At 35.6% G+C, this 14,750-nt stretch overlaps 1 protein-coding gene across 2 annotated transcripts in view; it reads left to right on the top strand.

Annotated features, from left to right (window-relative positions):
- UNC13C (unc-13 homolog C) overlaps positions 1 to 14,334 on the top strand; it is a 568,114-nt gene extending 553,780 nt beyond the window's left edge. For both annotated transcript variants that reach the window (XM_063089570.1, XM_063089569.1), the window contains 3 exons: positions 9,308 to 9,400; positions 10,906 to 11,065; positions 14,049 to 14,334. In XM_063089570.1, coding sequence (XP_062945640.1) covers positions 9,308 to 9,400; positions 10,906 to 11,065; positions 14,049 to 14,334 — 539 coding nt within the window. The remainder of the gene's footprint in view (positions 1 to 9,307; positions 9,401 to 10,905; positions 11,066 to 14,048) is intronic.
- Positions 14,335 to 14,750: the final 416 nt, after the last annotated feature.

Genomic DNA, 14,750 nt, shown 5'->3' with positions numbered 1-14,750 from the left:
AGCAGGCTCTGATCCTTAACAGCAGAGACATATATAGCAGAATGTTATTTCCCATGTTGCTGTCAGGCCTTTTCTTGTTAACCCTAGTTTGAAGAATAGTTTTCAAAAAAAACAATTAATCAAAACTTATTTCATAGGATTCTAACATTTCCTCTTACCACCTCCTAGATTTATCAAAGTTTTTACATCAGAGAGAGGAAAAGTTTTCTAATAAGGCCCAGGGCTCCTAAAAATCTGACATCTCTACTGTGCTCAACCAAGGAAATCTTAGAAAGGAGGAATTCCAATACTGTGGAAGAAAACTCCAGTCACTCCAGAGCTATCTTCTTATGGTCTTTGATTTAGATAAACATAATATCCATGGAGTTATTTTATATAATTATTATACAAGGGCATTTTACATGAATCTTCAAAGGAATTAATAACTTTGAAATATTCTTTGTATTAAATTATAATGAACATGCATCCATTTATTGGATAGTTTTATATACAGGGCACATAGTTTTCTATTTTTTAAAAAAAACATTTTAACCTCACAACAGTGCTGCCAGGTAGGTGGTTTTATCCCCATTTTAAAATAAGGAAATGAAATTTATGGAGTTATAATTAACTATTAATGAGTAACTGAGAGCAGATTCATAATCAGGGAAGTCTAATTCCATTGCCCTGAGTTTTTGTACTATGTTAGTATAGTATTTGAGGAAATCGAGAATATAATTAAAGATTACTGATAGAATAATAAAAATGAAAGGATTCTACTGTAAAGATAAAGATATAAGGCTTCATAGGATAATAGAGAAAGGGCGTCCCAAACATGCAATTTGTCTTGATGAAAACATGAAGAAAGTTTTGAAGAATTAGTCCAAAGATAACAGCATGGACCAGCAGTGCAGATGAAGTAATAGGTAATCATGGCATCTTAGCCAAGGGGTGGGTTCTAAGACTTCATTCACGGTATAATAAGATGCAAACATGAGGCTTTCCAGAAGAGAACGGGGGAATGAGAATGATCCATCTTTCACACAGGTGAGAGAAATTCTTTCAAAAACTGATTATGTCACTCATGACTAAAAAAAGAATTTTTAGCAGCTCTAGGATAATGCCTAAAGACTTTTAAATGACATTCAAGGTACTCACTTTCTAACATTTCTTCTTATCACCTCATCTATGCTCCATCCATACTGCACTCTTTGCAATTACCAGCACACACCATTCTGTTTTATGCATCTACATTTCATATTCTCTGCTCTCTCAATAAGCATTTTCTCCCCTGTGAAATCCATAAAAACAGTTGCAAGGTAGTGAGTGTCTATAGTTTAAGTCCTCCTCAAACATTACCACATTGATCCACAAAACCTAAGAATACTGGGAAAATACTTAGAAGATTTTTGATAAAGTTATGAGCAAATCAATGACATTAACTCTATTAATCAATGTTCCAGCAGGAATCGGATGACATACCCACATTAAGATTACTTGTGGAGGATTTAATAAAGGAACTATGTACAAAGGCATGGGCAGGATATGAGGAAACCAAAAGGAATAATAAACTAACCTCCCTATGACAAAAGAAACAAGGAGAGGAAGAAGGTACCAGAGCCAAGAAAGAGATTATTATCCAGCAAGGGCTGCTTGAGAGGAACTGACTTTTGGATTCAGCAAGGAAAAGGTGACCCACAGGACAAAGACTAAAGAAATAAATACCTGCCTTGACTGTCTTCCTTCTTTCCAACCTCTTGCCAGATTTCTCATTGGCCAAACCCAACTAGAAACTAGACTATAGAGGAGACTACTGATAATGTCCATACAGATTAGCCTCTGAGGGCAGAGAACAGAGTGTAGAGGGTGGAAAATGAATTTGGAGAGCCAAATGGAAGATAACCAGCACGTCCATTTTTAACACTATCAGGTATTATAGCTTTAGAGGTATAAGCCAATAAAATCAGTAAAGGCAAGCAATAGAGGAAAAGTTAAATGTTTAATTTACTGAAGATATGATAATATACTTGCAAACCTCAAAAGGATTAAGTAAAAATCTTTGATTAAAAAATTGTCAGTTGCCTGGATAAAAAAAAATGTACAAAAATCATTAGCCTACCTATTACAAGTTACAATGGAAGAAATAGTCTCACTTAAATTAGATAAGATAAAATACCTAGGAACAACTTTTTTAAATGTGCAATACCGACATAAGAATGTAAAACATAGTTGGCATACACAAAAGAAGACTAGAATAATAAGATTGATATTATAAGGATGTCACCAATTTAGGGATGACATAAAACTATTTTTCCAAAAAAATATTATCAACTCTTCTGAGCCCCACTTTCTACTGCATAGACATCTTCCTTACTGATATCATGGTATAGTTTCGTGCTATATTAGTTACCTTATTAGAAAATTATTCAGGTTTTTAAGGCTTCATCCTGCTCACATTAAAGCTTTAAACAAATTGGTTCAAAATTTTCCTCTTTTCTCCCAAGAGCAGACTAATATGGAGACACAAGCAGTTGAAAGAGCAAGAGGAGAAAGGTGTGGTCTTCTCTCACCTTTACCTTTCCTTTATCCACCTTGTAGTAGTCTCCCTGGTGTAAAGGAACAAGAGGAAAAAGATGGGTGACTTTATTTGAACTTCAGGAGTGTCCTTTAGGGTCAGGGGTCATTATCGACTTGGATGGTGGTAAAGGCTGTTCCTAGTTCATTGTCTTTTGGGAAGTTAAAACTCCATAGAGCTGGCTGGTGTGAGACTCATTTCCAAACAGCTCCCCTAGGTAATGATGGACTCTTCCAAGGCTCAAAACTTGGCCACTTACTCCTCCTGATCCTCACCTGGTACCAGCATGCCACATTCCTCTGAGGTGCCTGCCTCTTTGCCCCAATTCAACAGTCCCTAACAGCACCACAGCCCACAATCACATTTTCCCTCTCTTCTCCAACTCTGGCACTGTAAGCCCATTCAGGAACCATCTCCCATACTACTTAGGAACTAAGAATTTGAGGAAGTGTTCCCAGCACAGGCTGTGGCTGATTTTCATCCACTTGGCCCTATTCAGGTCATGCTGTTTGCTAACAAGGCCACCAGTCTAGTGATGAAATAACCATCTTGCTGGCACATGCACGGTTTGAGTATTTCTCCTAGAGTTTTTTTCCCTTTGCTTCCCTATGGAAACATTTTCCCTTTTCCCTCCCCATGGAGCAGAAAATAGCCCCTTTACTTATACTCAAGGAAATAATCTTCTACCTTCCAGTCCTTCTATTATCAAATGGCAGTGGTGGTAGGAGGGAGGCCCTTATGTCAAACTGGTTCTTCTCAGCAGGACTTTCTGAAAGGTTCTGGCCCAAATCCTTATTCTTTAAAGTTAAAAACTGGAAGTCTTTAACAACCTTTTGTTTTCAGCTTTGGATATTAGCCACTCATTTCATAAAAACAGATTCTTGTTAATCTCATATATTGCAAATGAAAGTGCAAGGCATTAAAATTCTATGTAATTTTGACAAAGATATTCTACTTCTAGAAATTATATTACAGATAAACTTGTATATATGAAAAAGAATGTTTCATTATAGATTATAATAGCAAAAAATCAGAAACAATTTAAGTATGGTTAAATTATGATATATTTATTAATGGACTAAAGGCCAGAATTATTTTAAATGTCATAACTATCTTAATGTTTTAAATATTTAAATATTTGTAAACAGCTCAGTGATTCATTCTCAAGCAAGTGTTCATCGACCCTTACTTTGTAGTCAGTGCTATGATATGCCAAGCCACAAAAAAGAATGTGGCAGCTTTATATGTACTGAAATAGAATGACCTCCATATTTTTTCTTGATTTTTTTTTTATCATTATACAATGTAAACATTTTTTGTGGCCCTTTACCAAATTCTCCCTAAACTCTCCTCCACTTCCCCCTTTCCCACTTCTGATGGACTCAGTTCCATTGTCTCTTTTTGAAAGTTCAAGGAATTATTGTGATTGTTGTATCTTTCTTCTATTATTTTTATTTTTAGCTCCCACTGGCGAGTGAGGACACGTGATATTTCTTTCTGTGCCTGGCTTATCACATGTATCATAATTTTCTCTAAGTTCACCCATGTTGCTGCAAATGGCAGAATTTCATGTATACATACCACATTTTCCTTATCCAGTCATCCATCAATGGACATTTAGGTTGGTTCCAATCCTTAACTATTGTAAATAGAGTTGTGATAAACATGGGAGTGCAGGTATCCCTTCAACGTGAGGATTTCCATTCCTTTGGATATATATCCATCAGTGGGATTGCTGGATCATGTGGCAGTTCTATGTGTACTTGTCTGAGGAATCTCTATACTGTTTTCCATAACAGCTGCACTAACTTATAGTCCCATCAACAATGTGGGAGGGTTTCCCTTTCTCTACATCCTCACCAGCATTTGTTATTCTGTGTCTTTTTGATACCGGCCAGTTTAACTGGCATGAAATGATATCTCAGTGTGGTTGTGATTTGCATTTCACTGATTCTGAGTGATGTTGAGCATTTTTTCATGTGTCTGTTGGCCATTTGTGTATCTTCCTTTGAGAAATGCCTATTTAGCTGCTTTGCCCACTTTTTAATCGGGTTATTTGTTAAGTTGTTTGAGTTCCTTTTATATTCTGGATATAAATTCCTTGTCAGACACATGAGTTACAAATATTTGCTCCCATTCTATAGGTTGTCTTTTCATTTTGTTAACTATTTCCTTTGCTGGGCAGAAGCTTTTAAGTTTGATATAATCCCATTTATTTTTTTCCTTTATTGCCTGTGCTTTTGGGGTCTTGTTCTTAAAGTCTTTGCCCAGTCTTACTTCCTGAAGTTTCCCCTATGTTTTCTCTTAGGAGTTTTATAGTTTTGGGTCAAGTCTTTAATCCATTTTGAGTTGATTTTGGTATATGGCAAGAGGTCCAGGTCTAGTTTCTTTCTTCTACATATGGATGTCCAGTCTTCTCAGCACCATTTATTGATGAGGCAGTCTTTCCCCAATGTATGCTTCTCATGCCCTTGTCAAATATCAGTTGGCTGTACATATGTGGGTTGATTTCTGGGTTCTCTATTGTATTTTAATGATCTGAATGCCTGCTTTTATGCCAGAACCATGCTGTTTTGGTTACAATAGCTGTGTAGTATGATTTGAAGTCGGGTAGTGTGATGCGTCCAGATTTTTTTGCTCAAGATTGCTTTGGCTATTTGGGGTCTTTTTTTCTACATGAATGTTAGTATTACTTTTTCTGTTCTGTAAAGAATGTCATTGGTATTTTGATGGTGATTGTATTTAATCTGTAGATCAGTTTAGGTAGTATGGACATTTTCACAATATTAATTCTTCCAATCCAAGAGCATAGAATGTCTTTCCATGTTTTTGTGTCCTCTTTATTTTCTTTCAGTAGTGATTTGTAATTCTCATTGCAGAGATCTTTAACCTCCCTGGTTAAATTGATTCCTAGGTATTTTATCTTTTGGTGACAATTGTAAATGGGCTTGCTTTCTTGATTTCATTTTTGCTAGTTCATTACTATAATACATAGTATCTCTGTTGGTTTGTTGTTCTTTTGTTGTATCTCCCTCTGGTTTGGTATCAGGGTGATGCTGGCCTCATTGTATTAGTATGAGAGAATGGCCTTTGTTTCAATTTTTTCAGATAGTTTGAAGAGAATTGGTATTAATTCCTCTTTAAATATCTGGTAGAACTCAGCAGTAAAGCTATCCAGTACTGGGATTTTCTTTGTTGGGAGACTGCTGATTACTGTTTCAATCTCGTCACTTGTTATTGTTCTGTTCAGATTCTCTGTTTTTCCTTGGGTCAGTCTTGGTAGTTTGTGTCCGAAAATTTATCCATTTCCTCTGGGTTTTCAAATTTGTTGGCATATAGTTGTCTATAATAGTCTCTAATGATTCTTTGTATTTCTGTGTTATTGGTTGTAATGTCTCCTTTTTCACTTCTGATTTGTTATTTGGGTCTTCTCTCTTCTTTTGTCAAGTTAGACTAGCTAATGACAACAATGTTTTAAATGTCTCTTACATTTAGTTCTGCTCTATTATTTCATTCCATTTCCTATAGTTGGGATTGGACTGTTCTTGTTTTTCTAATTCTTTGAGGTGTAGAATTAGGTAGTTTATTTGAAATCTTTCTATTCTTTTGATGTAAGCATTTATTGCAATGAACTTCCCTCTTAGTACCATTTTCGAAGTATCCCACAGGTTTTGGAATGCCATATCTTCATTCCTATAAGTTCCAAGAGATTTTTTGATCTCCTGTTTCAGTTCTTCTTGGACAACTAGGTTGTTCAGGAGCATGTCATTTAATTTCCATGTATTTGTAGAGTTTCCTGAGTTTCATTTATTGATTTCTAGTTTTAATCTGTTGTGGTCTGAAAAGACACTTTAAATGATTTTCTTTATAAAGTTGGTGAGACTTGTTTTGTTTTGGGACCTAACATATGGTGTATTCTGGAGAATGTTCAATGTGTTAATAAGAAGAATGTATATTCTGTAGTCGTTGAATGAAATGTTCTGTAGATATCTGCCAGGTCCAACTGGTCTAGAGCGTAGTTTAAATCCTGTGTTTCTGATTTGTTGCCAAAATGATCTGTCCAGTAATTAGAGAGGGGTGTTCAGGTCCCCTACTATTATTGTATTGGGATCTATCTTTCTTTAGGCCTAATAGTGTTTGCTTTATATATCTGGGTACTCCAGTGTTGGGTGCATATATATTTATAATTATGCCTTCTTCCTGGATAGATCCCTTTATCTTTATACAGTGGCCTTCTTTGTCTTTTTTTATGGTTTTTGGTTTAAAGTCTATTTTATCTGATATAATAATAGCTACTCCTGCTTGTTTTGGGTTTCCATTTTCATGATATATCTTTTTCTGTCCATTCACTATTAGTCTGTGTACATCTTTACAGGTAAGGTAAGTCTCCTAAAGACAGCATGTAGTTGGATCTAACTTTTTAATCCAATCAGTTTTTTTGAGTAGGGAGTTTAATCCATTTATGTTTAGTGTTGTTTTTGAAAGGTATTGTCTTACTACTGGCATTTTACTGATTTTCATTTGGATGTTTTAAATCTTTTATTCCTTTCTTCTACTTTTATTGTTTGTCTTTGATGTTTGTTGGTTTTGGGAGGTGGTAAGATTTAGTTTTTTTCTTTCTTGTTTGCATTTTTGTTCTACCAGTAGGTTTTGTTCTTTCTTGTGTATTTGTGGTAGTGATTATCATTTTTCAGATTCCATATGCAGGACTCCCCTTGAGGATTTCTTGTAGGGCTGGTTGTGTGGTGCTGAGCTCCTGCAGTTTTTGCTTATCTGGAAAATACACTATTTTCCCCTCATTTCTGAGGGATAACATTGCTAGGTATAGTATTCTTGGCTGGCAATTTTTTTCTTTTGGTATTTTGAATATATCATCTCATTTTCTTCTAGCCTGTAGAGTTTCTATTAAGAAGTCTGCTGTTAGTCTGATAGGGGCTCCTTTACAGGTGACTTGATGCTTTTCTCTTGCTTCTCTTAAGATTCTCTTTGTCTTTGAGCTTTGCCAGTTTGACTTGAATGTGTCTCAGGGGGATATTTTGGGGTTGAATCTGTCTGGGTATCTTTGAGCCTCCTGGATCTGAAGGTCCATGTCTCTCCCTATATCTGGAAAGTTTTCTGTTATTATTTAATCAAACCAGTTTTCCATGCCTTTCCTTTCTTTTCTCCTTCTCCATCAATGATTTGAATGTTTGTGCACATAAGGTTGTCTGCTGTCTTAGATTTTCTTCATTTTCTAAAATTCTTTTCCTTCCCCCCACCCCACCTCCCACATTTGGGTTATTTTAAAAAGACTATCCTCAAGATCAGAAATTCTTTCTTCTGCTAGTTCTAGCCTGCTGCTTAAACTCTGTTTTGGGGGGGGAGGGGTTGTTTTTTTGGTAAATGAATCTTTCAATTCCATGAGTTCTGCTACATTCTTTTTTAAGGTGTTAATCTCTTTGTAAATTTTCTCCACATCCTGGATTTTTTTTTCTTGTTTCATTATGTTCATTATGTTGTCTAAGTCTTTTCATATCTCATTGAGTTTCCTTAATATTGTTGCTTGGAATTCCTTTTCAGTCATGTCAAGGGTTTCCTACTCTATAGGGTCTGGTAGTTGAGAATTACTGCATTCTTTTGATGGTGTCTTTATTTTCTTGGATTTTCATATTTATAGTACCTCTGTTTTGACATCCAGTAATCTGGCAGAGTAGTTTCTTCTTCTGTTACTATGGAGTGAGCTTTGAGGAGAGAGATTTCCTTTTCTTTTTCTGGTCTCCACTGTGACTCTCTTTGTGAGTGGCTGGTGGGTCACCCACATGTTGGCTGCCACTGTGGCAACAAGCCACTTTTGTAGAGGCTGTGGTGGACCACTGGCATGAAATGGTGTTTTCCACATGCTCCTTACTTCCACCAGGCAGTGAGGTGCCTTCTGCCTAGGACTCCATGTGTGGTCTTCCATGACATATTTTTAGATGAAAAGATAAAAGTAAGTAAAGAGTTAGAGCCTGTGCTTCAATTTGTGAGAAAAAAAATATATGTTCACTGATATGTTTGCAAATGTGTGTATTCTAAAAGGTTGGTAACATCAATCTCATTTTACAAATGCAAAAACTGAGACTTAAGAATATAGTAAACTATCTAAGATCACTGAACCAGTAGTCACATAACTATGATTTGAATTCAAGTGTATCTGACCCCAAATCACAGGCACTTTCCAGTACACATTTAACCCTTGACTAATCTTTACCAAGATAGAGTTGACTACTTCTTTTAATGCCCCCAGGAGACTTTGTAAATATTTCTGTTATAGAACTTATCACTATATTACATCCATATGTTTATATGTCGGTCTCTTCCGGCCTACTGTGATCTTCATGAGGGCAGACACTATAGCATCATCTTTTTGTGCTCTGGTATGTCACAACACAGAAAAGTCCTGAAGCAAAGAATGGAAAGCAATGAATAGAGCTTTATCAAGTACCTAGTAAAGCAATTGCAAATTCTTGCAACAGTAATAATAGTAACAGTGTATCTTAGGATTTCTTCAGGCCATATAAAATTTTAGCTCAGTGTGCTAATTATTATACCCAAGCCTCAGACCTACATAGCAAACTTAATTTAGTGAACATTTATCAATACATATCATGAGCTATTAATGGAGAGAACTATTAATTTCCAATAACATATTTTAAGTCTTTTCTGCAGAGAACGTAAATGTCCACGATTAAGCAGTCTGAAAGTTCAGGCCAGTAAACTTCTGTTTATTTGCAGGTCGCTCCTCCAAAGATGCAGTGGGTCAGATTTCTGTTCATGTGGATATTACCGCCACCCCAGGAACTGGCGAGCACAAAGTCACTGTAAAAGGTACATTTCAGGTCCAGATAAATCAAACAGACTATTAAACTTTAACAACTGCAGCAATAATTATATCAGAAATATAATTTTTCTAGGATCTGTTGTTTTTAAATGTGTATTACGTTATTTCAGGATATGCTTAGAATTTCATGAAACCAAATCTTTTGATTTAAAACTGAAAATTAATGGCACGGATGTTTAGCCTGTGTTATTTAAAATATCTTAAATACATTGATTAAATTTCAAAATTATGTGTATTGAACATTTATTCTGTGCTTGGTGCTGTGATATTCACTGAACATTAGTACTATGGTTGGCTTCATAACATGTCCATCAGTAAGTTAGCATGTTCTTACTATTTAAACAGTAAGTTAGCATGTTCTTACTATTCACATAAAGTGTTTTTTAGTGAGTGGCTCGATCTATTAGTTTTATATTGCAAAAACAATCTTAATGCAAGGATTATTTCAAAGGTGAAATTCAAGGGTTAACATTTTGCTCATATAATCATGTTCTATTTTTATATTATTATAGACTTAGTCACTTTAAATAATATCCACTTTGATAAAATCATCTCAATATATTTTAAAATTTCATTACGTAATGTATCTTTGTATTATAGAAGAAACATAGCTATAGTGTAAGATACATCATAGACAGTATCGGTGAGCATACAGATAAGTGGGACATACCTATATACTGTCAGAGTACTGCAATATTTTTGAAAAATACTTTGCCAATATCAAATGCCATAAAGTTGATGAATCTCTTGCATTAGAAATTCTAATTATGAGATACTTTCCTGAGGATATCATCAAAGGATGAGCAATGGGGTACATCTGGGAATGTTTATGTAAGAATTATTTATAATGCCTGAAATTAGGAAACAACCATAGTGTTTAATAATAAGTGACTAATTAAATAGAGGATTGAATATTCACACAGTGGAGTATTTGCATCTGGAAAACATATAATGAATGAGAAAGCTATCCATGATAGACTTTAATAAGCTACCCATAAGACTGTACTACATCATGAACACATTTGTATATAAAGTAAATAAATACTGAAAGCATACTCACCAAAATATTGTCATTGTCTCTCAGTGGTAAAGTTAGACTTTTATTTTAACTTATTTCTTGTATATTTTCTAAATATTTTATGATGAACATAACTTTTAATATGAAAACGCCATGTCTTTTCCTAAAGAAAAAGAATAGTAACTTTACATTAGTAACAGATGTCACTTCAATTACAGCTAACTTTTCACCAGGCCAGTGACACACAGCTTAGAGCTAAAAGCTCCATCAAGTGTACATTTCAGAGAGGAAATTGTCTTTCCTTTGAGGGCATTTTCTTGTCAGTGGGGTTAGGGCACTATCAAATGCAAGTTATGGCTTCATAAATCATTTTTAAAAATAAAATTCACTCTAAGGATCAAATAGACAAGGATAAGTTTCCATACATCTGTTCACTAAAATTTTATTCCCTTCCTTTTTCCTTTTGATTTTTAGTGGTTGCTATTAATGAGCTAAACTGGCAGACCACAGCAATGTTCCGCCCCTTTGTGGAAGTCTGTATACTGGGACCCAACCTTGGAGACAAGAAGAGAAAACAAGGCACAAAGACAAAAAGCAACACATGGTCACCGAAGTACAATGAAACATTTCAGTTGTAAGTCATAAACCCAACTCATTTATTCAAACAGGCAATAGCCATTGTACAGCTAAACTTATTGAGGGATTCAGGGTGGAAATGGCTTCGGAAGGCAAAACCTATAGGTTGAAGTATTCCTGTTTATTGCTGATTACAGGGAAATGAAAAAGGCTACGGTTTTAGATCCCTTCCATTCATCCAATATCTGTTCAGTGCTTATTGTGTATCAGGCAATATTATAGGTATTGGGTATGTATAATAGGAGGTCTTACCTCTCATGGAAGTAACTTTCTACAAATGAGGACTAGAGGATAAACAAAATGATAAGTAAAATCAGAAAAATGTGTCACACGGTATTAAGTACTATATGACTAGCTGTTTCAATTAGGTGGTCAGGGAAGCCTCTCTGAGCACGTGACTTTTAAACTTAAACCTGAATAAATAAAGAATCAGTCATGCAGGAAAGAGTTGAGAGCATTTTAGGCCAAGTAAAATAGCTAGTGCAAGGACTCTAAGGCAGTGGCAAGCCTGACATATTTATGAAACAGTATGTCATGGGTAAGAGGGTAAGAACAAATGAGTTTGCAGAGGTAGTCAAAGTGCAGATGCCACAGCACACAAGGCTTTGCAATTCTTAAGTTCAATAGGAGGCCCATTGAAAGGTTTTTGGATGAGGAGATGAACAATCTGATTTATATCTTTAAATGATTAATTTGTTTGCTGTATAGAAAAATAATTATAGGGAAGCAAGACCAAAAACGTAAAGACAAATTAGAAGGCTATTGCAATATTACAGGCAAACAGGTAACAGTGACTAATCAGATGGTGGTAGGAAAATGCAAAGAAGTAGAAGAATTTAGAATATGTGTTGGAAGTAAATTCTACCTCTTGGAGGTAGAACATGAGAGAAACAGTATATCACTTAAATTCTCACAATCAATCAAAATCAGCTTACTTACAATGGAATTGAAAAATATGATGAGTGTATGGGGACTATAAAAATGTGAGTGACGTGACCTGGGGCTAGCAGTATCCAGGCTAGTACCATTCCTGTGCCCGAAGAAAGGAGAGGAGGAGATGCTTCTAAACTTGGAGAGTGAAAACTTCATGTGTGATCAGTCACCTTAAAAGAAGCAGGGACCTTCCACAGAGGGAAGCAGCCTCGCAAACAAAAAACAAGTGAAATAAAGACTCTGACCTCCCTCTCATCACTTCTCTTCTCCTGATGGGACTCCCTTTTTGGCCAAAATCAACTGGAAGTCAGAGCATAGAGACACCCTCTTGACGTAGTCCTACAGGTCAGCTTTCTATTGAAAAGTACAAGGAGGAGGATGGACAGTGCATCCAGTTGGGGCAGATTGGAAGATTTCTGGCATGAGCAATTGGGTGGATAGTGATTTACTGAGATGGGAAAATAAGGAGAAGAAATGATATCAAGAAATTTGTTTTAAATCTATTAATTTGGAGATGCCCATTGGACACCCAAGAAGAGATGACAAAAGTGTAGCTGGATATAACTTAAGAGTTATCTGCATACAGATGTTATTTAATTCCATAAATCTAAATGAGTTGATCTAGGGATGGCTAGAGAAGATGGGGGACACACGACCAAGCCCTAGGCATTTATTCACATACACCAAAACTCTTCACAGGTCTGTTTTTCACTCTTGGTTTCCCACAGTCCTTTCAGAACTCTGTGCTCTGAATACTCTCTTACTACTCATTAAAACATAACTATCCTACAATATCTATCAAAAGGGTTCTTATTATATTAATGACAATAATCCCTGCTAATAAACCAGCTGACAAGATTCCACCTATTTATGCCCCCAAATTACATAAAACTTTGACCCAATTAAAATGTCTTCTGAGATGTTCTAGGAAGTACTTGAATCATGCAAAATTCAGATATAACACTCTAAGACCACTATTCTTAGAAAAGGCAGCATTTTGATGCATTTCAATTCACAGGATCTGATTCCCATCATATTTTGCACTTCTATTTTTACCCACCAAGATTCCATTTTCTTTCATATTATTTCAGATTTTCTCTAACATAGGTACACAGTTTAGTTATTAATGGAAGTTTGACTGCAAAATGTTTCATCAGAAAAAATCGTCTGGAAAAGACAGGAATTTTTAAGCTTGTACAGCTGAGGAATAGATGTGCCTTCATTAGAAAGTCAAGAATATCTGAGAATGAATTAAAATAAGGAGTGGAGGAAGATTATTCCCAGCGTATCACCACTCAGCCTTCTTCATTATGCTCCATTCTGCACTGACAAGTTGTCTTAGGTTGTTATTAGGAGAGGCCATCCTCAGTCACACACCTGACAGGTCTAACTGTTACCATAGGAAAGAACTGGCGTTGAAGCACCAGGCTCTGCTGGAACTGATTCACTCTGGAAATTTGTATCCAATTTAGTATCTAAGTGCTTGATAGTCTATGCAGTGCATTCCCCTGAGAAAAGGCTCCTGGATATAACTATTTATCCAGGAGTCAGTGGTAAAGAAAAGATATTGTAGTAAGTGATGTTACAATGTCACAGATATTCTTCTGAGAGGTACCCCTCCACTCTGGCCTAGCTCCCATACCACTAGCAGCCCAATTCTACGTACAATCTTGATATCAAAAAGGAGACCCTGCCTCCAATGATTGGGTGCAACATAGTATTTTAATTCCCATTTCTACTAATATGCTTAACATCAAGGCAGTAAAACATATCTTTTTTCTAACAGGGACAGAAGGCATTTTAAAGTTAGATTTCCCAGTAATAACTATGCAAAGACAGTCTCAGTAAAATGTAAAGGATATTTGCCTCAGGGTTAAAATATAATACTCTCTTTGCCAACGTAATAGCCTGAACAGTGTATACAATTTTTTTTAACTTTAATTTATCAATATACAATGTAGTTAATTTTTAACAGTGTTTTAGAACCATGTTGATTCCTAGATGAAGTAAAATTTTTTGCTCAAAATTTGCGTTTTTAATCTACACAGCATTCTGGGCAATGAAAACCGCCCAGGGGCCTATGAAATTCATCTCTCAGTTAAGGATTACTGCTTTGCCCGAGAAGATCGAATCATCGGAATGACAGTCATTCAGCTACGGAACATAGCAGAAAAGGGAAGCTATGGGGCATGGTATCCTCTTTTGAAAAACATCTCAATGGATGAAACTGGTTTGACTATCCTTAGAATACTCTCTCAGAGGACTGGCGATGATGTGGCTAAAGAGTTTGTGAGACTTAAATCTGAAACAAGATCTACAGAAGAGAGTGCTTGAAATGAATACTCCAAGATGGGATCTTTGAGAATTCACAAACTGTTATTATTTGACTACTGCATGCATGTACAAATACATGGGAATGTTTATTTCACTACATTTCAATGTTTGCAGGTACTCAAGTACAATGTCTATAAGGTATGTAGAAACCCTGAACTTTTATACCGATTCTGGTCTTTGGGAAATAAATGTTCCATGAAGTGCCAAAATTACGATGTAAAGTGAAATATCCAAAATATCTCTTAAAATGTTTATTTCATTTCATTTCCAATCTCTCATCTGTTAAACATACTAAAAAACAATTAGTCTTTTGAGTCTGTACATTAGCTGTCTGTTAAATTAGTTTACATTGCTCACAGTTCAGAAAGCATCCATTACTAAAATTTTGTTTTATTTAGACTTACCTCGTTGTAGGT

This window comes from Cynocephalus volans, chromosome 3 (genome assembly GCF_027409185.1).
Source record: "Cynocephalus volans isolate mCynVol1 chromosome 3, mCynVol1.pri, whole genome shotgun sequence".
Taxonomy (NCBI): domain Eukaryota; kingdom Metazoa; phylum Chordata; class Mammalia; order Dermoptera; family Cynocephalidae; genus Cynocephalus; species Cynocephalus volans.
The sequence above is the reverse complement of the archived record's forward strand: the minus strand, read 5'-3'. Positions and strand labels throughout refer to the sequence as shown.